This window comes from Crinia signifera, chromosome 8 (assembly GCF_055691185.1).
Source record: "Crinia signifera chromosome 8, ASM5569118v1, whole genome shotgun sequence".
NCBI lineage: Eukaryota > Metazoa > Chordata > Amphibia > Anura > Myobatrachidae > Crinia > Crinia signifera.
Window position 1 is genome coordinate 22,979,638 of NC_139224.1, and position 24,503 is coordinate 23,004,140.

General features: G+C 44.6%; 1 protein-coding gene across 9 annotated transcripts in view; it reads left to right on the forward strand.

The window, feature by feature from the left end:
- The window catches only part of FOXP1 (forkhead box P1), a 552,073-nt gene that overhangs the window by 396,103 nt on the left and 131,467 nt on the right, over positions 1 to 24,503 (forward strand). For all 9 annotated transcript variants that reach the window (XM_083155991.1, XM_083155980.1, XM_083155981.1 and 6 more), the window contains one exon: positions 5,196 to 5,288. In XM_083155991.1, the coding sequence (XP_083012117.1) occupies positions 5,196 to 5,288 (93 nt within the window). The remainder of the gene's footprint in view (positions 1 to 5,195; positions 5,289 to 24,503) is intronic.

The window sequence follows — 24,503 nt, forward strand, 5'->3', positions numbered from 1 at the left end:
ATTAAGTTTTCTCTTTTCTCTATCCTTTTTTTATTTTATGCGTCTGACCCATCACATTCCCAAACCACCGCGGTTTTCTTTTATTCCTGTTTCCTATATGCCGTTATTTATCAGTAGGAATGGGTTGAAGACGCGCGCTCTCCGCTGAGGTATAAGCAGGTTTTTCAGAGACACAAAAAAACACATTAAATAAGTATTTTCTCAGAATAGATGTATGTAACATGTGCCCACTTCCTTCATTTTATATTGGTGTCTTTTTTGTCTCTCTCTCTCCCCCTACACAATCCCCACTGCCGGTTCTAAACCTGACCCCCAGACATCACGCCACAGAAGCGAAAGCTGTATACTCACAGCGGGATTACACAGACTACTGCGTCTAACGTTTCAATTACATAGATTTACAATATTACACATTGTAGCTATTTCTGACTCAGAATAATTACCGTGTAATTTCCTGAGTTTAGACGATCACGCAGTAAGACCTCAGCGCTGAGCTGATGTCATGTGTTGGGGGGGGGGGGGGTTGGGGGGTCAGAGTCAGGCCAGCCCTGTGTCACATGGGAAGGGTTAACGGTGCAGCGTGAGTTGGGTGTTAATAGAGTGACCATCCGGCTGAATTTGAGGTCTGTGATTAATGGTAGCGAGAGTTGGCTCCGTGGAAGTTTCCGCGCGTGTGAAAATTTCAATATTTGGCAAATTTGCATCATGCCAACTAGTTTGTGGCAAGTTTTCTGAGCCTGGTGCTTAATAAATGATAAGTTCTGACTCAGACAGTTATACTCTCCCTGTATGTGTGCATGTGGCTGAAGATACATACTGTATACTGTGTGTGTGTGTGTGTGTGTATATGTATATATATGTGTGTGTGTTTGCGTGTGTTTATGTGTGCATGTGGCTAAAGATTCTTGTGTGTGTATCAAAAGGGGGTTATTCTGCTTGATTTGCAAGGTGCACACGTTCGCACTGGCTGCCAATGGATGTTTTACAAAAACATCAATTCGCAGCCTGCGGGGGAACACCAACATCTTTCGATGGTTGCCGACCAACGAATGATGTGGAAGATGCCTGCATACTGTATGTACGGTTGATCTGAGCAGCCTAAGATACGCGTGCACGCTGCGGAGGAAGTGGGTGGGCAGCTGCCATCCAGTGATGTCAGCCGCCTGCCCCCCCGTACCCGCGTCACATCTCTCCATTACCATGAGAACATCCTTGAAACGCTGGGCGTTCCCATATGTCAAAACATTGCGAAGTAACAAAATGTTACTTCTAGATGGTGTAATATAGTAATGTGCATTTATATGATACACAGGGTAAGGGGACAAATGACATTGTGTTACGGATGATGTGGGTGATGTTTGATCGAACTGAAATATTTCGGAAAATGTCGCAACAAGTTGTCTTAGTATGTTGTCTAAACAAACACTTTCAACAAATGTTTCCATTATTTTAGTTTAAAGTTAAACACATACAGTATATGAGTGGGATGTATTTGTGGGATACGTACGGATCACAGGCGGTCAGAATACCAACGTTGGCATCCTATAGGAGGGTGTCCCATCAGGGGCTAGGTAAGTATACTTACCTTACCACTGTCCCTCCCCCCAACCCTCAGCCAGATCCTAACCCTCCCGACTAGTTCCTAAACTTAATCCTTGCACCCCCTGATGCCAAACCTACCCCCACAGCACACAGCGTTAACAGCCCACACACAGAGCGAGCTGACAGCGATGCCGATATTGATGGACACTGCTCATCAATCTCGGCCAGCGACGCGCATTGTTGTCACTATAGCCCCTACACACACCCAGATGTGGGGGCATTTTCTAAGCGACTTTGCCATCGGCATGTGTGTGTAGGGCTATTACCCTTCAGCATCCCAGTAGTCAGGATCCCGCTGCTAGTATTCTAATTGATGTGTGGATTCCATCACTGGTCTCCCGGCGGTAGTTGGGGTGCCATCTTCGGTGTACTGAACCCCAGCATTCTGACCACTGGGATGTCGTCCGCATTCTGTCCTTTTTTTTTATTTGCATTATTTATTATTATTGTTGTTGTTATTATTATTATTATTATTATTATTATTATTATTATTATTATTATTTATAAAATACAACATGTAGTGCTGTTCTGTACAGGGAAAGTATTGTTGCATGAAGTATTTACATATAGTACAATTGCATGAATCAGAAGGTAGAGATTGTCCGGTGGGAATGAGCTAGCAGTCTATGGCCAGCTTCTGTGTTATCAGATACTGGGGCAGATGTATTAAGCCTGGAGAAGAGATAACACACCGGCCAATGAGCTGTGTTTGAAATATGACAGTTGGGATCTGATTGGCCGGTGTGTTATCTCCTTCCACTTTATCTCCAGTTTATCTCTTCTCCAGGCTTAATACACCTGCCCCATAATGCCCCCATGTGCTCCAAGGGAGGATCGTTACTTCCTCGTTCTCACTGGCTACTCACTTTACATTGTGCTGCAAAACAGTCATCGCTTATTACAGCAGCTTGTGGTCTCGTCTGCAAAACCCTGGAGCCAACTGTCATTTACAAAGATTGGCTCCCCCCCCCCCCCCCCCCAAACGAAAGAGCATGGGAAGTATGTATTAAAGCTTAGAGAGAGATAAAGTGGTAAGAGATAAAGTACCAACCAATCAGTAACCCACAAGTTACTCATGATGTCTTGTGTAATAACGCAGTCAGGCCCAGTGGCGCTGCATCGACCGACGGAGCCAATGCCTTCAGCACGGCCAGAAATAGGTCCACCATGTCCCCATTTTCTGGACTTCTTCCCATCAGGCCATTATTCGTGCAATAATTCTGCATGGAAACAGCTGTCCTTCTATTTACTGGGATATGGGTCACTGGGTCGACCACTGAAGGTCAACACCTCAAATAGGTTGACCTGGCTAAGGTCGACCGGGTTGGAAGGTCTACACAAGTATTAGGTCAACAGTCAAAAGGTTGATATGAGTTTTTCACAGTTTTTTGTCCCAATTGTCACCATGGACACTGTCAGTGTGTACCGCGTGCACTCGCCATGCCTTGGGCACTATTTTATTGTCCCATCACGCCGTAGTGGAGGGTAGGGCATGAAATACCACCTGTCGGCACTTGTCGGCTAAAAAAAAAAAACCCGTGAAAAATGAATCTACATTTTCAATGTCAAACTTCCCCTTGTCTACCTAAGGCTTGTGTGGACCTTCCAACCATGTCAACCCTAGGCTTGTCGAAATATGTCAGGTGTCAACCTTAGCCCTGTCGACATTCATTGGTTGACCCAAAGCATGTTGACCTACATGGCCTATTAGGGTTGACCTAGTGACCATATTCCATTTGCTGTGACTTTAATATTGGAGCCAGCCTAGCAATGGTGAAGCCAGCTAGACAGCCCCTCTGTGACCTTGTATTGGTGAGGTGACAGTTATGTAGGGTACACACCAGAACGATTCAGCCTCAGCTCCCCCAATTTCAATCCAATTCTGACTGATTGTACTGTGTGTTGATTGTAGGTAAATTGGGCATGTTTTGGCAGTTTAGATCCAATTCCGATCTGATGCGCGTGACTGTTGGTCGTTTTACAGATCCTACCTGCAGCAGGTAGGATCTGTAAAAGATCTATTCAACTGGATCCAGATCAGATTGGGATCAGATCATATGCAGATCTTGTGCTCCAACAGATCGTTGGCAACCATTGCATGATCTGCTCATGATCAGGATCGTTCTGGGCAGAGGCGTACCTACATATTTGTAGACCCCATAGCAAAAGTTTGTAAGGGCCCCCTATTTAGCAACTGATGGTGATAAATGTATGTAATTAATATTAGTTAGACAGCAAAGATGGGCCCCCTTCAGCTCTGGGCCCCATAGCAGCTGCACCCCTTGCACCTATGGTAGTTACGCCCTTGGTTCTGGGGTGTACCTAGCATTAGTAGTTAGTTAGTATTTGCACTTGTCCAAACTTTGTCTGAACAGACAGAACCCGCTCTCTGCACCGTAGCTTAAAAAAAAACCGTGGAACATTTTTCAAGCTGACATATATTATCCAAGTCTTAGCATGCTCGTCCTTCTTGTGTTAGACGTTTGCTGCTTCACTGAGAAAGTCCTTATTTATATGTGTCTGAAATGACGGTAGAACAGGCCCTAGTCCGGCTGTCACTTCTACGTTGTGTGACAGAGCTAATGTCCTGCGCAGTCCACTAGGACTCAGCCAAGGTGAGAGAAATCATTTGGTAGAATTGTTGCAAATGGACTCCGGTTACATCCCGATACATAATATTAGGCAATTTCCACATGATGTTCAGTCGCTGTAGGTGGCGGCGGTCAGAGCAGTGTGAAGAGTCCGGTGATGCCGCGGAAGGTGTTCATTGAAGTATGATTATTATCAGTAAAGGGAATAAAACTTACAGCTTACTTGAAGATGGATGGGCTGGTCGTTCATTGGTTGATGCTCTGTAACGCAGGACCATTAAGCCTTGGACCAACTGCCTGACTTGTGTGTACAAACTCCCATTCTGCAAACCTCCTAGGGACAGTATATGTGCAGAGTCACATTTCTATGTTGCAGGCCTCTACACAGCCGTACAGAACCAAGCATCGGGGGGTGCGGAGTGTTTTAAATATGTGGTGCATGTGCCAATATCAATGCTAATAATTCATAAAAAAAAAAAAACAGGCAAAGCGGTTTTCATTGGTTTCTGCAACATTGCGCAAATGCAACCACGCCGAATCAGCCAGAATCACAGTGACTCATAAACTACACATTGCATCGTCCAATAAATATGCAGTTTGAATGATCAGCCTCATCCTCTGCTAAAGAAGTTGTATATTTTCTATTGCTTCATTATGACCGCCTAGGAACCACCCAAAATAGTGGAGATTCCCAGCACCTGTAAATGAAAGCATTCAAGGGGTTGCTCTGAGCTACGGAACTATTCGGGGGTAAATTTACCAAGATACAGTAGGGGGTCTATTGAAGACTCTATTATCTTCTACAAGGTGCTAAATAAAGAAGAAGTCGAATCTGATTGGTTGATATGGTCAACATCCCATCTTAGTAAATTTACCCCTACGTGTTAGTCATTCCGTAAGTAAATCATCCTCCGTTGAGATGTGGGCCCACTTCTAGTGATAAAGGATGTTGGCGTCTCATGCGTAGCTTCACACTGACTTTGTTTTCTTTTTCCATTTCAGGCTCTTCATGTTGCACGGCAGCTATTAATACACCAGCAACAAGTGAGCGGAGCAAAGGCCCACAAGAGGAATGACAAGCAACCATCCCTCCAGGTAGGAACTAGCATTTTTATTTTAGACTTGGGAAATTGGAAGTTTACATGTGTTGGAATGAGCCCCTTGCCCAACCCAAGGGGCCCATCATGGTCTTGAGAGGTTTCTGCATTGCTGTCATGTCTCTGAAACCCAAAAAGTTGTTAAAGGTCCAATCATGAGATGTTAGATTGAGTCCAGGTCCGTGTTATTCATCAGGTCAACAGGAAAATTGTCTTTCAAGTCCGTTTTTTTCCAGGCCAAGTACTCTTACGTTTTTTACGTTGTTATACTCCATACACATTCCCACCATAATGCTCCTCTAACAGAGCGATGTAATGTACAGCGTGTGCTGGTCAAAGATGGGATTTTTTAGGGGTAGATTTACTGGGTGTGATATAGAAGATCTACAATATCTAGATTCATAGTCGATAAAAAGTCAACATTGGTTAGGGTTGACAGGTACAACATTTTTTTTTTGCCACACTTTGAGTATATTATGTTGTGTGACCACCACAAGTGACCACCACCAGGTCCTTGAGGGCTCACCAAGCTTCATGCAAGGTGCCTACTCTGCTAACGCTGTACTAATGGTTCATGTGGATAGTAAAGTGAATTCTAAACCCCCCAAAAAAACTGTTGACCATTAGAGCGTCAACCTTTCAAACCTAAGGACTTTTGGTCTTGTCGACTTAATGTGTATCAACCTATTTACTAGACTGGGTAGATCTATCATCCAGATAGCAGATGTACCAATGTTTTTGTTCAGTCTGGTGGTGGACTGGCGTTGCTTATTGCATTCTGGAAAATGGTACACAGAATATGGATGGTTGCTATAGGCAACAGCAGTACTTGTCTGTTTTACAAGCTTTAGTAAATCTCCACCTAAATCTTTAGTATGTATGTTAACTCTTTCACATGTGCAACACGTGTCTTTAAGTCATGCTAGAATGAGCCGGGAATAGAGTAAAAATGAAAGATGCATCATTGTTTCTAGGACCGTTGTTGCGTTCTCAGTTTATTTCTTCCATTATACCAGTTAACGTTTGGCTCTCTTTTTGGTGTATTTATTACTCTGCGGTAAATAATGAAAAAGCCAAAACCCACAACGTAACGAATGAGGGCCATACTGTATATGTTGTGGGTAATTCCCTGCCGATTAACAACATTGATCAGCGGACATGGATGTTCAGGGGTCCATTGTGGAAGCAGGAAAAACATTTTTTTTTTTTCAAAAATCCCTGATTGAGGATTTCCCCACGATCCCCCAACCCAGACATCAGGAGAAGGGGGAATTGCCCTGATTCTCCAGTAATGTATGGGCCCAATAAGTAATAGACAAACTCCACATATAAAGCACACTCAACAATTGTAAACAAAAAAAAAGTCAAAAGGTATGAGGGCCCTGCTCGCAAGCTTACAATCTATAGAATTAGCAGCCCGATATGTACTGTAAGGATGATATTAATTACCTGTAATTGTAAAATCAGCCACAAAGCAGACAGATGTTCTAGATCCCCACCCGACGCGTTTCACATGCACTTCTAATTAAATCCAATTGGACATAATAAATAAGAAAGGCAAAAGTTCAGTGCGGTGACAATTTTTCAACAAGACTGCTTTCGTTATTGTAAATGGGCCAGCCAGCAGTAGCAACATAGCACTTATGACACCCCCCCCCCCCCCCCCCAGCATGAACTTTCCAATTCCAGAGGACCGCAACTCCCATCCTCCGCTGACAGATGATATTACAGTGCAAAGCTTTCATGCCAAACTGCTACTTAACCTAGAATGAAGCACAAATAAATTGAGATTCCCAAACGATCTGCCTGCCCCAACCCCCACCCACCCTAAACTGATAAATGAAATAGCTGACCTGTCTCTTGTAAGAGGAGTTTATTTGCAAAAGAAACAATATATCAGGAGGAGAAGAAATAGAGGAGTGTTTGTAGACAGATTACATATACATCAGCCTTTCTGGCTCAGCTGGAGCTGAACGCTGCCAAATGTGGTCTGTTGTCTACTGGATAAACTCGCTCACCCCGGCCTATAGTCTCTGCGCAGCGCACCACTGTACAAGATGCACAGGGGACTGTCTGTAGTCATTAATAGTCCCTGAAGGTGAATTTGACAAAAACCTCTTACCAGACCCTGATGCTGTCTAATAACTGTTGGTTTATGATTGTTCTGATTATAACTTATAGACCTTCCAGTGCGGACTCTGATTACATGTATGTAACGGTTCCTGAGTAAAGGGTCTACGATGTCTAGATAGACGGTCGATAGGTTGCATCAAAAGGTCGGCAAATGAAAAGGTCAATGAGTTTTTCACAGTTTTTTTTGGTGTTAATGTCAACATCTGAGCAAGTGGACATACAACTAAAGTAGTCCATGGCTCGCTTCACTTTTCAATCTGAGCCAAGTGCCTCGCTCTACTCGCCATGCTTGGGCCAGGTGCCTCGCTCTACTCGCCATGCTTGGGTCAGGTGCCTCGCTCTACTCGCCATGCTTGGGTCAGGTGCCTCGCTCTACTCGCCATGCTTGGGCCAGGTGCCTCGCTCTACTCGCCATGCTTGGGACAGGTGCCTCGCTCTACTCGCCATGCTTGGGCCAGGTGTCTCCTTCTACTCGCCATGCTTGGGGCACAGGTACCTCGCTCTACTCGCCATGCTTGAGCCAGGTGTCTCACTCTACTCGCCATGCTTGGGCCAGGTGCCTCGCTCTACTCACCATGCTTGGGCAAGGTGCCTCGATCTACTCGCCATGCTTCTACCACAGATGCCTCGCCCTTCTCGCAATGCTTGGGCCAGGTGCCTCGCTCTACTCGCCATGCTTGGGCCACAGATGCCTCGCTCTTCTCGCAATGCTTGGGCCACAGGTGCCTCGCTCTACTCGCCATGCTTGGGCCAAGTGCCTCGCTCTACTCACCATGCTTGGGCCGGGTGCCTCGCTCTACTCGCCATGCTTGGGCCACAGGTGCCTTGCTCTTCTCGCCATGCTTGGGCCAGGTTTTTACTCCTGTTGCAATGCTGGGGCAGGTGCCTTGCTACACTACTGCTGCACTCGGCACACTTTACCGTACCCAGTCAGTGCCCATATGGAAGTATATAAAAGACGACAAAATTTAAAAAAAGTCATGAAAAACTCTTTTTTGTGAAAAACTTTTTCATGTGCCAACTATTTAGAATGTAAGGTCTTGCGATCAGGGCTCTTGCTCCTCGTGTGTTTTTTCTCTCTCTTAGACTATATATATTTACCTTACTCCGTTGAAGGGCACCTAACCCTAGTTCTCTGCCACCCTAATAATTACTTGTCTGGTCCCCTGGTGCAGCCATCTGTATTTACCATGTACTTGTCCTAAATGGCCTTGTACTGTAAGTCGTTGTTTTTGCTCACATATGTATTGTTCGGTGCTGTGGAACCCTTATCACGCTATATAAATAAATTATGATATTGCCATGTCGGCCTTAAGCTTGTGTCAGCTTTTTGTCAGTGTTAACCAAGTGTATGTCAACATTTTGGCTAAACTTAACATATCTAGTTTAATTTTTTTTTTTATTTTGCACAAAGTAGGTTGTAACTGTTGCCTAGGGGCCACGGGGGTCTTAGCCGGCTCTGACGTTCTCCTCTTTCTTTTGTATTAGGCACTGTGAATGTTAGGGTATACATGCCTACTCTCTTGGAATGTCCGGGATGTCTGGGAAAGTAGGCGGGTCTTCTGGTGCCCCATGGCAGGTGGCAGGTGCAGTTTGTTTGAAGACACCAGAAATACTTTTTATTGACTAAAATATGGATTTTTGTAGATGCTTAGATAGTCCGTCTCTCTTCCCATCTCAGGAAAGTTTGGTTTTGTATTAATAATTAACTAAGCTGTTGTAATAATAATGCCGTTCTAAGGGCCTCATTGACTTTTAGTGATCCAGGCTTTTTATCCAAGTTACTGCCCACTATTGTTTTACTAGGCAAGGTGAGGACTCCGGGGAGATTTATTGAGCAGGTTGGAAAGATAAGAGCTGCAGACTTGACCACAATGAGCAGGAAAACAAAATGTATTTATCGCAGCATAAAACGAGAGCATTCCCACGTTACAGGCTTACTCAATGCAACATGTATTGTTTAATAACGATGTGGCAGCGGTACCGGCTGATGTACGCACATCCATGGCCTGCACGGTACTTTACTAATATTGCTAGGAAAAGAAGTGTTGTTCCATCGATAAAGTTTAAAAGTCATTTATTATTACGCACTGGTATGGGCCAAACATAAGTGTTTCATTGGTTGAATTATGTGCCTGGTGGGTTTCCCTGAGGGGAGTTGGACTGGAATAATAGGGTTCAAGAACGTAGGGATCATTGATTAAATAAAACTGCTTGTATGTGTTGTATTGTAGATTGCTTCGAATACTGGTACATATTTACATTTTATTTATTTATTAACAGTTACTTATATAGCGCATACATATACCGCAGCGCTGTACAGAGAATATTTGAACACTCACATCAGTCGCTGCCCCAGTGGAGCTTACAATCTATGGTACTTGTTTCCTAGCACGGCCACAACGATCATAATCGCGGTCATCGGGGGTAAAATCTGGGCCATCGCGGGCATCGCATGCGCAAAAAAATCGGGTGCGATGGGCCAGACGCGATGCCCGCGATTTCCCCATAGAGAACAATGTTAAATGCCTCAATTTACCCGCGATGACCACGATTTCCCATAGGAAACAATGTGAAATGGCTCAATTTACCCAAATTATCATAGGAACAATGGTAAATGGGCCAAAAACACCCCTGAACATTGAAATGTCCCCCCAAAAGTAGTTTACGCCACCACGTGATCAACGTGAACCCGAAGCGTGGCGAGCGCAGCGAGCCCGCGAGATGCGGCGGTACGCGTCCTCCGACCTTTTCATACCCCTACTATCCACTAGGGCGTGGAGTTGAGAACAGAATAGTGTGGCGAGCGCAGCGAGCCACCGAGCCCAAAGCGTGGCGAGCGCAGCGGATACCTGTGAAGCCCGTGAAGGGACGCGTTTACCTGTGAAGGTATCCGCGTCCCCTCGCGGGGCTCGCTGCACTCGCCACGCTTCGGGCTCGGTGGCTCGCTGCGCTCGCCACACTATTCTATTCTCAACTCCACGCCCTAGTGGATAGTGGGGGTATGAAAAGGTCGGAGGACGCGTACCGCCGCCCCTCGCGGACTCGCTGCGCTCGCCACGCTTCGGGTTCACGTTCATCGCGGGGTGGCGTGAACTACTTTTGGGGGGACATTTCACTGGTCAGGGGGGTTTTTTGGGCTTTCTGGCCCATTTACCATTCTTCCCTATGATGATTTGGGTAAATTGACCCATTTAACATTGTTTCCTATGGGAAATCGGGGTAATCGCGGGTAAATTGAGGCATTTAACATTGTTCCCTATGGGGAAATCGCGGCCATCGCGGGTGGACCATTTAAGCATTTTTAGGCGCACACGACGCGACCGACCCGATTTTTCACTGTTTTCAATGCATTTCAATGGAAAAATCGGGGGCATCGCAGGCCACTAAAATTACCCCCGATGGCCAAGATTTGTGGCCGTGCTAGGAAACAAGTACCCAATCTATTTTCCCTACCATATGTACACGCACACACAGACATTCTAGGGTTCATTTTTTTGGGAACCAATTGACCTACCAGTATATTTTTGGGTTGTGGGAGGAAACCCACGCAAGCACGGTGGGAGAATATACAAATTCTGCACAGTTAGGGCCATGGTGGGAATCGAACCCATGACCTCAGCGCTGTGAGGCAGTAATGCTAACCATTACACCGTCCGTGCTGCCCAAAGCATGGATAGATTAATTATCCTTATATTTGGCACATTCTACCACATTTGTGTTTTGTGGGAACTATTTAATACCATCAAAATGATGGCTTCTGCAATGTACTTTCACTTTGAGCTGTGACAGTTTTTACTTTAACTGCTCTTTTTATGGCGCACTGTTTAACAAAACTTAAATTAATTAACCAGATCATTTGCAGGTGATAACTAAAATGATTCATATCCTGCGACTTCAACCCTGGCATTTTTAGAAGATATTTTGCAAATCCCTCAAAGCAATGTTGACACTCAAAGGGTTACCTTTGAGCTGTGACAGTTTTTAGCCCCAAAACTCTTCACCCCCACCTCCAGTCCCTATCTGCTCCTACCTCAAATATCTGACTCCACAGCTCCATCTCACCATATCCAGCAAGTTTGAAACAGAGCAGTGTCCCTGCAAAAATTGCATTCACTTTCTGTTATGGCCTCTTTTAAGAGTAATTTGGGCTGTCGAGTGGCCTCTAGTGGTCAGTGGCGCTACTTCACCTCGTAAAGGTGTGGAGTACTTAGCCTTTTATATATAGATTACCATTAATACTATAAATGTTCCCATACACTAAAGCGATTTGAAATCGAATGAAAAGTGTCTTTTACTTTCTATTGTGATCCAATGGCGCGGTCCTGAGCGCATCGGATTGGTTCGGAGATTGTCAGCGCCGCAACAAGGATTTGCATATCTGTAGGAAGTGTAATGTATATATAATATTACACTTCCTACAGACATATTGTAAAGCATACATTAAATAAAGTATTCTGCACAAATGCTCAGGCATTCCAGCCACGGCGGATGTTCAGCCTGTATCCGTCATTTCCAATATCGTCTCGAGAAATATCTGGAGCCGAGCGACGCGAATTATCACTTCTAAAAATATTTTATTTGCTGATCCTTATGCCTTTTCAATAGACTTCCACCGGAGGCCAATTGTAACTAGCAATTGTGTGAGCCAGGTCTAAAGTCAGGTACTGAAATGACTGCTTTGTTGTGCAGATGTCTCAGGAATAACCGGAGAGAGGATGAAATATGGTGGCGCTGACCTTTCAGCTGTGAGCTTATTTGTCAGGACTCAAATAAGTTGAAAGGATCAAACTAAACGGCTTCGTTGTCAGACTGGGAATTGTTTCGCCCGGGTCCGCAGAGGAAGCCACAATACAGATTCCGTAGCATTGGCAATTGTTGGTACATATTAGGCTGCTGGAGCATCTCCTGTAGTCAGAGACACAATTAAAATTCTAATTTATTAATGTATACAGGGAACTAGCCCAGTCTGTCACTCACTGATTCAAATGACTGCCCATTCTTTTATCTATCTTCACTCCTGGAGTCTTTGCAGCCGACAAGAAGAGAGAGAGAGAGAGAAAAGCCAGAGTCTCCTTAGAAATCGCATTTTTTCCGAGAGCACTGGTAAAATGACAATGCGCTATTCAGGGAAAGGTAGTAGTGCATTAGACGGAGAATGTAATACCCAATGTGTGATCAAATTGGGAACGTACCAAATGTCATTCATACCGGATTCTTTGTAATACTGCTGTCTCTGATCTCTAGATTGTCACTTTAAATCATTATTTGTGATTTTTTTTTAAAAAGTCGCTTTTTTTTTTTCATGTAATTGATTTTAGAAATAAATCGCCCACTCGCCCAAAAAAAATCTTTTTTTTTTTCTTTCTAATATTTTTCTCTTTTTGTACATTTTTTATTTTTTAATATTTGCTGGCATTTCACGTTAAGATTTAGGAGTATATTTAATAAAGTCCGGGTTTGTAGAGGTGGAGATGTTGCCTGTAAGCAACCAAACGGATACAATTATCCTATAGAAGATGCTAGATAAATGGTAAATAGAATCTGGTTGGTTGCTATGGTAAACAGCTCTTCTTCTATAAGCCAGTACTTCGCATTGTTTCAACAAATATTCAGTTACAACTTGAACTATTTACTTTAAAAAATATTCACAAGCTTTATAGATGCTGAATTTTATACTGAATGAAAATCCTCTTGTTAACACTTGCGTAAATGTCAAAGAGTAGATGTCATTTGTTTACTTCTACACATAATTACCTACTTTTCTAAACAACATCTGGGGGAGCCCAGAGAGGTTACACAGTGGGGCTCCTCGGGGGTGGGGCTTAGTAAGCACATCATCAGGCTAAAATGACAACAATTTGTGTCATTAAGCGTCTCTCCTCCGTGAAGACCCGCATTTCGCAGTTTTATCTACGTATCCCTAGGAAGCAGGTGGATTGCAGAAGGAGCACCCATTCTTCAGGGGTTGCGGCGGACTATCCTAAAAACATGGAGTCTCCCACAACTTCTGGGAGAGTGGGTAAGTATGCATTTACAGCTGTTGTAAACCGACTCCAATAAACATTGCCTATTCCGGGTTTTGGTTCCAGCAGTCCCTGTGTGCATGTGGGGAGGAATCCGTTTGGATCCCTCTAAGTATAATGAGAAAAGAATACCATAAGCTTCTATAACCATGAGCCCAAATATTATAGGGTCTGAGTTCAGCTGTTGTGTTGGATGCTGACTGAACTTGAAGGATTTTTTTAAAAGGGTACTCCCTTACTAGGCATCCTGCACAGTCGTCAAACTCCAAGACTATTACATTTGGCCGATGGTGACCAGAGTTTAGTACATAGAGAAAATGTATCCAAAGTCTGAAAACTGGGGTTTGGCTGCATTTTTCCTTTAGTATATCCTGCTCAGAGAGAATTCTTAGATACACAAGGGAGAATCTGGGGGTTCTTTATAAATGGTTTATGTCCTAGAACAGGGATGATGGGATTTTGATGGATATAAAGTAGAATTAATGGATCATGAGGCATATAAAGGGGTATGAGTGGGCTCTGAGGCATATAAAGGGGTATGAGTGGGCTTTGAGGCATATAAAGGGGTATGAGTGGGCTTTGAGGCATATAAAGGGGTATGAGTGGGCTCTGAGGCATATAAAGGGGTATGAGTGGGCTCTGAGGCATATAAAGGGGTATGAGTGGGCTTTGAGGCATATAAAGGGGTATGAGTGGGCTCTGAGGCATATAAAGGGGTATGAGTGGGCTCTGAGGCATATAAAGGGGTATGAGTGGGCTTTGAGGCATATAAAGGGGTATGAGTGGGCTCTGGGGCATATAAAGGGGTATGAGTGGGCTCTGAGGCATATAAAGGGGTATGAGTGGGCTCTGAGGCATATAGAGGGGTATGAGTGGGCTCTGAGGCATATAAAGGGGTATGAGTGGGCTCTGAGGCATATAAAGGGGTATGAGTGGGCTCTGAGGCATATAAAGGGGTATGAGTGGGCTTTGAGGCATATAAAGGGGTATGAGTGGGCTCTGAGGCATATAAAGGGGTATGAGTGGGCTCTGAGGCATATAAAGGGGTATGAGTGGGCTTTGAGGCATATAAAGGGGTATGAGTGGGCTCTGAGGCATATAAAGGGGTATGAGTGGGCTCTGAGGCATATAAAGGGGTATGAGTGGGCTCTGAGGCATATAGAGGGGTATGAGTGGGCTCTGAGGCATATAAAGGGGTATGAGTGGGCTATGAGGCATATAAAGGGGTATGAGTGGGCTCTGAGGCATATAAAGGGGTATGAGTGGGCTTTGAGGCATATAAAGGGGTATGAGTGGGCTCTGAGGCATATAAAGGGGTATGAGTGGGCTCTGAGGCATATACATGGGTATGAGTGGGCTCTGAGGCATATAAAGGGGTATGAGTGGGCTCTGAGGCATATAAAGGGGTATGAGTGGGCTTTGAGGCATATAAAGGGGTATGAGTGGGCTTTGAGGCATATAAAGGGGTATGAGTGGGCTCTGAGGCATATAAAGGGGTATGAGTGGGCTCTGAGGCATATAAAGGGGTATGAGTGGGCTTTGAGGCATATAAAGGGGTATGAGTGGGCTCTGAGGCATATAAAGGGGTATGAGTGGGCTCTGAGGCATATAAAGGGGTATGAGTGGGCTTTGAGGCATATAAAGGGGTATGAGTGGGCTCTGAGGCATATAAAGGGGTATGAGTGGGCTCTGAGGCATATAAAGGGGTATGAGTGGGCTCTGAGGCATATAGAGGGGTATGAGTGGGCTCTGAGGCATATAAAGGGGTATGAGTGGGCTCTGAGGCATATAAAGGGGTATGAGTGGGCTCTGAGGCATATAAAGGGGTATGAGTGGGCTCTGAGGCATATAAAGGGGTATGAGTGGGCTCTGAGGCATATAAAGGGGTAGGGTGGCCTTTGAGGCATATAAATGGGTATGAGTGGGCTCTGAGGCATATAGAGGGGTATGAGTGGGCTCTGAGGCATATAAAGGGGTATGAGTGGGCTCTGAGGCATATAAAGGGGTATGAGTAGGCTCTGAGGCATATAAAGGGGTATGAGTGGGCTCTGAGGCATATAAAGGGGTATGAGTGGGCTCTGAGGCATATAAAGGGGTATGAGTGGGCTCTGAGGCATATAAAGGGGTATGAGTGGGCTCTGAGGCATATAAAGGGGTAGGGTGGCCTTTGAGGCATATAAATGGGTATGAGTGGGCTCTGAGGCATATAGAGGGGTATGAGTGGGCTCTGAGGCATATAAATGGGTATGAGTGGGCTCTGAGGCATATAAAGGGGTATGAGTGGGCTCTGAGGCATATAAAGGGGTAGGGTGGCCTTTGAGGCATATAAAGGGGTATGAGTGGGCTTTGAGGCATATAAAGGGGTATGAGTGGGCTCTGAGGCATATAAAGGGGTATGAGTGGGCTCTGAGGCATATAAAGGGGTATGAGTGGGCTCTGAGGCATATAAAGGGGTAGGGTGGCCTTTGAGGCATATAAAGGGGTATGAGTGGGCTTTGAGGCATATAAAGGGGTATGAGTGGGCTCTGAGGCATATAAAGGGGTATGAGTAGGCTCTGAGGCATATAAAGGGGTATGAGTGGGCTCTGAGGCATATAAAGGGGTATGAGTGGGCTCTGAGGCATATAAAGGGGTATGAGTAGGCTCTGAGGCATATAAAGGGGTATGAGTGGGCTCTGAGGCATATAAAGGGGTATGAGTGGGCTCTGAGGCATATAAATGGGTATGAGTGGGCTCTGAGGCATATAAAGGGGTATGAGTGGGCTCTGTGGCATATAAAGGGGTATGAGTGGGCTCTGAGGCATATAAAGGGGTATGAGTGGGCTCTGAGGCATATAAAGGGGTATGAGTGGGCTCTGAGGCATATAAAGGGGTATGAGTGGGCTCTGAGGCATATAAAGGGGTATGAGTGGGCTCTGAGGCATATAAAGGGGTATGAGTGGGCTCTGAGGCATATAAAGGGATGGGATACGGTCATTTGGTCTATAACAAGTAGGTCGACAAGCATTGGGTCGACACCACTTGGTCGACATGCAGGAAGGTCAACATGGGTTAAGGTCGACGGGTAATTAGGTCGACACAATCATTAGGTCGACATGGGCAAGGTTGACAGTCAAAAGGTCGACATGGGGTTTTTCACCTTTTTTTTAAGCCTACATGTGCCAACAGGCGGTATTTCATGCCCTACCATCCACTAGCGCGTGGTGCCCAAAGCATCGCGAGCACAGCGAGGGGATGCGGTGCACTTTAAACTGTGGCCATGTCCAGTGTCGACATTCGGGTCATAAAACTGTGAAAAACCCCATGTCGACCTTTTGACTGTCAACTTTGCCCATGTTGACCTAATGCTTGTGTCAACCTAATGACCCATGTCGACCCAGACTCAAGTCGACCTAGTGGTGTCTACCCAATGCTTGTATATTATGAAATTATGATTTCATAATCAAGAAATAACTTGATTATGAAAATCCTGTTCAAATTAATTTTGTCACCAAAAATGTCCTAACACTAGCATTAGAATCAAGTTTAAAAAAAAATTGGTATAAAATAAATATATATATATATATATATTATTTTTTTTTTAATTCCCATTGGTGTTGCTGACCTAAACGGAATAAAGGTAGTTGTTTTGTGAGCTGAGACAATATTCAGCCTATAAATATACTAGGCACCAGTGACATCACTGAGCTTTGTCTCCTAGTGTACGGTGGTTCAGCCCACAATGTGTCCGCTTCCACTGTGACTAATGTGGGGCACACACCAGGACGATATGGCCCAAAACGAGCCAATTTAGATACAATCTCGACTGATTGTATGTAAATCGGCCGTGTTTTGGGCCATTTCGCTGCCCTTTTAATGCGATCCCGATCCGATGCATGGCCCAAAAATGAATCACTACTACGCAATGTCAAAAATTCCCACCCATAAGTACAATTACTATATTGGAGAGAGAGAGGGAGAGGCAGCTTCGATTTCATTGGCATAAACGTAAATGTACGGTTGCTGGTTGTAGATGGCGGTCTTCCGAGCATATAGGAAAGCGGCAGCCTACGCCGGGCATCTTCCCAATTAAACTAGAGATGGTCCTTGATTCCTTGAAGTCTAGATCAGGCTGGAAGAGAACAGGCGTGAGCGCAAATAGAACAATTAACAGGACTAGTTGCTCCCGTAGAGAGTGTATGTTGGACCATGGATGGAATAATGTAGGGACTGCTTTCTTCCTCGCTGTTAGTTCCTCCTGTGTGAATGAGCATTGAGTCATCAGATTCTCTGTAGGATCAATAATTCCATTTGAGCCCTGAGCGTGCGCAGTGGAGCTCATGTGGGTAATCTAGAAGTCCGTGCAGTAGGTGTACAAGCTACACAGAAAGAAAAAACTCATGGGCATGTCTACTGGTGACCCCTTACTCATAAACGTATTGTCCCTCAGTGGGGCACGAGGCATGTTCAGATCTTTAATGTGTACGCTTAGCATACTTACGAGTCACCAGGGATTTGCATTTCATCCACAGTTGAACATAGTTTGTCTTGTCTCATTGGTGGTCCAATTATTTATTTGTTTATTTATCACCAGTTATGTATGTGATATATTTTTCAGCACATTACACAGATTAGTTGGCCATTCAGGACAGTCCTTGCCCCAATGGAGCTTTTTTTTTTTTCCGGATAAAATTGACATACCAGTATATTTTGGGATTGTGGAGTTCCCGGAGGAAACCCACCCACACTGTTAGGTTTTAGTTCTGAAAAAAGTGCATGAACTGTTTGCTGGCTAACACAGCATCCCTGCCTGGGTATGGTACAGATCTCTGACAGTTGGGATTCTGATGGTCGTTTCTCCAACCGGGATCCCGAAGGGGACGAGCGCATTCAAGCCCCTTGCGGGTTTGCTGAGTTTGACACCTATTCTTTTCTCCCTCTACGGGGGTCAAGGGAAAATAGCCTGTGTAAGTCGGGATTCTGACTGTTGGGCTCCCAATGTCCATCTGAATCCCAACTGTTGGTGAGTCATCTGGCACCCCCCTGCCTAGCATACTTACAAATTATTGCAGGTCATTAGTCCATCAAGCATGGCTGTATGTTAAACATGCAAATTGTCTGGGGGGGGGTAAATATGCTATCCCAGCAATGAGGATGTTTGCGGTCATATGACAGAACCCAGGGATCTCAATAGTAAAAATTCCTACAGGGGCTCCGAAGGCACCCTAACCCTCTTCCCCTGCCACCCTAATCCTTCATTGTAGAAGCCTAACCCTTCCCCCTAGTTCATAACCCACACTGCCCAAACCTACCCCCGCCACTATGCAGCCGATCTTTAAAGATGCATACACACTAGGGTGACCAACTGATCCCTTTAATCCGGGACACATATTAATTACACAGGTTCTGTGGCAGTTTAAAACTAGGTGAAATGGAGTTTTGAGGTGTGGCAGTTTAAAACCAGGTGAAAGCCAGCCACAGAACCTGTGTAATTAATATGTGTCCGGGATTAAAAGGATGAGTTGGTCACCCTAATACACACTGTACAATTTTTTTGACCAATTTTTGTTGAAAGACATTTCTATTGAACCCAGTGTCCTGGACGAAAGATGTTGAGGAAATATATTGACGACAAACGAAAGACGAAAGATCTAGCTACAGTTTATAGGCTCTTTTTTAAAGATATTCAAATTGAGCTGCACGCACAGTTGACCAACAATCTTGATGAACAAATGGCGGTTATGCGCATCATCATTCGTCGTTTGTCTGTCGTCAATATCTTTCGTCAACATCTTTCGTACAGGACACTGGGTTCAATGGAAATGTCTTTCAACCAAATTGGTTAAAAAAATTGTACAGTGTGTATGCACCTTAGGTCCTCCCAAATAGTGCCTAAACCTAAGCACCCTTCTTACATCGGTCTTCTGAAAGCCGGTATGCCGACTGCATCCCATCTAGGGTGGTTTCCCGCCGTTTCCTTTCTAGAAGACTTGTGCGCTCTTTAAAAGATAAATAAGATAAACTCCAAAGTAGAGACGTTTTTCATACCGAAAACCAACATTTTTATGAGTACTTACCCTCACATAACTACCTCCTAAAATGTTTTGCCTGATATGGCTACCATAGGTCTCCACTTAGGGATCTTGTCTAAAGTGACACTCCACTAATGAGGGGCTGGTGGCATTGCCATGAATGTGGCACTCCGATATATATTATCCTCCCTCGGAGCACAACACCCTGTTCTGCCACTGCTGCCTATCACAACACATTTTTATTTCCAGTCGTTTCAGCTTCTACAAAACTGGGATCAAACGATATTTCCAAGGCCAGAGGAGCCCTGCAGATAATAGATCATACATAATGTTATGATTACCGTTGAATAAAATTAAAACAATGCGAGCAGACTTTGACTGGTCAGGTTCGTGTAAATTGATAGCAAACTGACATCTGTAATTAACAGTCCTCCTGCCATCCTACCTCGTGCTTTTACACTTTGGGTGTTCAGAAAGAAAGTGACTCCCACCTCGCTAATTACCATTATCACTGGAATGGTAGGGCTTGAGTCATTAGTTCCATGTGCATTTAATTAGAGGAAGGCTGAAATTGGATTTAACTTATTAGTTTTTCATGGATCACTTTCTTGTCATCACTTCAAATTGGATTGCAGCCCCAGGTAACTAATTATAAGAGCCACAGGATCAGGAGTGAAAAAAATAAAGCATTAATGAGAAATAACTCTGCTGGGCCCTCTCCGATCGTCCACTGGCGATGTCGGAGGAAAGACGCACAGTTACGGATTACAGTGATCTTAGGTTCTCTCCATGGCTACGAGGTGTGGGGGGTCATTACCTGGCATGAGTTATATCCTATACTATCGGGCTATAGATGTTGTCACAACGGGATTACTCAGTCAGCTGTTTAGAACTTTACATTAGTGGTAACGACCTAGGATTTGCTGCAGTTATAAGATAACGGGGCTTTTGTACCTTAAAGGAAAAATGTGCTTTATATACCGATATGATTTACATTATCTTTAACTATAAATGTTCCCTTTAAATATCCATTCATAATTCTGCAAATCCAAGATGCTTCTCTGAGCGTCTCTATTCATTGACGCTGTAGCGAGCGGGCGTGACTGGGTAACGTCGTTCACCTGGGCGGCCGATTACAACGTGCTCGCACCTTGCCCACTGAGCAGACTGCCTGCAGCTTTCACGTACTGCGTAAAGCAGAAATGTGCGCAACTCCGTGTGCAGTTTGCTTTGCCAAGCTACAAGGAAATAGCGCTCACACTGTAGGACAGTGGTATAGTGACCCAGGGGTTAAAGCATAATCATAAGAAATTGCTCCAGGCAGTTAAGCTGTTAACAAAATGCCTTTGTCTCCGGAGTACTCCCGTTACTCTGCAAGTAGGTAGGCCAGAGCAGTTCTCTTTTCTTTTCATAGAAATGTGCCAGCAGCACAGAGTATATCAGATGATGCATGATGAGTTAAATGAGGACAGGACTGCATGTGACTGAAGCAATGCCAGAGACTGAAAGTTATACAGTTGGAGGAGCAGGGTCCCCAGCAGCACAGAGTATATCAGGAGATGAGTTACGTGCTAGTGAGGACAGGACTGCATGGGACAGAGGCAGGGACATGATGTTAGGAGGGGAATGTCTAGTATCTGTGTGGCTTAGAAACACTGCCATTTGTTGGCAGCAAGTGAACCTACATCTACTAGCTTTGAAAGCATTAGCTTCAAGTGAGTTTAATAGTATCACGAGATGATTGATATGTTAATGAGGACAGGGCTGCATGTGATAGGGACAGTGACCTGCTTTGAGGAGGTGAATGAAGACAGCATGAAGCCACAGACTGAGAGTCATATAGTGGAAGGAGCAGAGTCCCCTAGCAGCACAGAGTATATCAGGAGATGAGTGATGTGTCATTGAGTACAGGACTGCATGTAACAGGGGCAATGAGAGGAGGGGAATGGAGGCAGCAGGAAGACAGACTGAGAGTCATATAGTGCTAGGAGTCGAGCAGCAGCACAGAGTATATCAGGAGATAAGGGAAGTGTTAGTGAGGACAGGGCTGCATCTGGCGGGGATAATGAAATGTTGTGAGGACTTGGGGGGGTGTATACAGCAAGAAGGCACGGGTTAATAGTTATATAGTAAAAGATGTCCTATTCATAGCAGCACAGAGTATGTAAGGAGGTGAGTAATGCGTCAAATTGTTTCCTCCATCAATGCCTCTATATGGTCATCCCAGGCTCTTCAGGTCTAACACGGCATTGTACCCAGTACCATTTACAGCTATCATTTTCACTGCAGAACTTGCACTCTGGACTGATCTAGATTTAAAGCAAAAAAATTATAAGAAAAAAGCTGGGTATACACTAATCGATGTGTGTACCCAGCGAGAACGGGAGCGACAATGCCCCGGCATCAGCAAGCGCATCACCATCGGAGGGTGATGTGACAGTGCACACGTCCACAACATCACGCACACTAAACGATATTTTGATCTTGTCATTACGACTTTTCGGAAACATCAAAATCTGTTATGAATATGGTCTTGCGTGCACGACCTTCGAATGGTTTCTCTCCCCATCAGTAATACAAGTCCGTCTAAATTTACTTTTATTCTGCCGCAGATCGTCAAAAAGGGGGCGGGCAGGCAGGCATCGCCAACCCTATGTGTGTAGGGGAACGGGCAGAATTTGTATGGGGACACCCATACAACTCTGGGCGTTCCCCCTGCTGCCACCCCCTGCCCGTCCCTACTGGAGCAGACGGTGAGTGTGAAGCTCACCGAAGCTTTTCGCACCCAGGGGTTTGCTCATGCGAATATTCGCTCATGCACACTCCACCTTCGAACACAGGCCCGAATTCGGACACAAACAGGGTCTGAATCAACCCCTTAAGGTTATGTGGCCACCTGTACATCAATGTAATGTTAAATATATTGTAAAATCACTTATATTGATGAAGCCTATTCCTAAGTTAAAACAGGGACCCACGTCTGGGTGAGTCGTCACCTAATATGTTTGAAGAAAGTTTAAACTCTTTTCCTTGATAAATTAGCCATGGGGCACAATATCTCGTTGAAGTGATCCCGAGAGGACGAACATGTTGTCATCCTCTATTCTATAAATATGGAGCTTATGCGAGGTCTGTTTGTTTTCATTGAACATTTTAAGTAAAAAAAGTGAAGACCGTCCTGTCCTATTAACTGAATGACCATCTCCCTTCTCCCATCATAGCGTAACCGAGGAGACCACTGGTTCTAATTTGATGCGAGGCGCTAGTTGTGTCCCGTCATTATCCCGAGCTGTACAATAACGGTAACACGGCATAGACATTTCTATCCCAGCGCATTTTATATGAAGAAAAAAGCTCAGCACTCCACATTAACAATGATATGATTCATATTTTAACAAGTTAAGTCCTGGATCAGCGAGACGTCTCCGGAGAAGATGACGCACGATCCCTCGGCGACCCGACCGTACCCTTTGTAACGCTGCAAAAATGTATATTAAGAAAGAATTCTGTCTAATTTTGATCCCTTTTACTCCCTCCGTAGGGAAACGGTGCTCCTCCTGCATGGAAACTAATGAGAACATTTTTGTTTTCTTATTTTTATTTTAAATGTTAAATTGATTTAGTAGTTCTATACATAATACTCAACTGCGGCTGAAGTCAGGGCATGCTAGGGTCAAGTGATGTAGCGTTCTGCCTGCTTCCATATGAGGAGCGCTGTGTGTGATAAAAGCAGACTCGCTTAATTTGGTAAGTCTGCAGGAATTTCTAATGAAGAGCAGAGGTCGATTTTCTGTCAATTTGAGAAGGAAGAGCATTTTCGAACTACTGTTCCCCTCCACTACCACCAGTACTTGCTCCCCTCTCCCGAACTGATAGGGCATATTAACACAAAATACTCGTGCCTGCAGCTCATTAGAGCACAGCCTTGGAGCGGCTGCCTGTTTGGGACAATCCCTGAAGCCTGCAATACACAGCAGTTGCTGTGAACGCCATTGAAGCACGAGCGAAGCGACAATGAGGGGGTAGTCCTTCACAACCAGCTCTGAGGCAGATGTATTAAGCCTGGAGAAGAGATAAAGTGAAAGGTGATAACGCACCAGCCAATCAGCTGTGTTTGAAATATGACAGTTGGGAGTTGATTGGCCGGTGCATTATCACCTTCCAGTTTAACTCCACTTTATCTCCAGTATATCTCTCCGCCAGGCCTAATAAATCTGCCCCAGAGTGTGCCCAGGCAGAAGATGAACAGTGGGTAGCAGGCACGAATGGGGAAGATGCTTAAAAAATGCAAAAAATGTGAGAGCGAGAAGTGGTTTTCATGGGATTTTTTTCCTGGGGTGACATCAAAAGCGGCTGATACAGTATGTTGAACTTTTTTCGACAGAGAACGCTCCTTCTACTGGAGCTTTATATTCTGACACGGTGATATTACCCCTGTATGAAGCATTAGCATGGCCCCACTTGGAATTAAGTGTCGAGTTCTGGACACCACACTTAAAAAAAAAAAAGATATTATGGAACTGGAGAAGGACAACCATATTAATTAAGGGTTTAGAGGCATTGGACCATGAGGAACGGTTAGCCAGACTAGGAATGTTTACATTGGGAACCCTTTGAGTGCCAAAATCTCTGTGAGAGATGTTCAAAATATCTGCTAGAAATGCCGGCGTCTCTCAAATTTGTTATATAAATTCAAATAAAATATTGTGTAAAATAAGATTAGATTTCCTATATAAGGTAAACCTCCCAAGTCATTATCATGAATAAAAAAATGTTCTTAGCAATTTTCACCCCTATTTTGACAAATTCACTTTTCACTCAAAGGGTTAAGACCTGATTAATCTATAAATACATCTATGGCCAATACAGAGAACTATCAGGTGCTCTGTTTACCATGAAGTCTATGCGCAGGGCACGCGGGCATCCCCTAAGGCTGGAGGAAAGGAGATATCACATACAGTGAAGGAAAGGGTTCTTCACAGTTCAGGCAGTAAGATCTTGAATTATCTGCCATATAAGAAAGGGTTGGACCAATTTTGATCA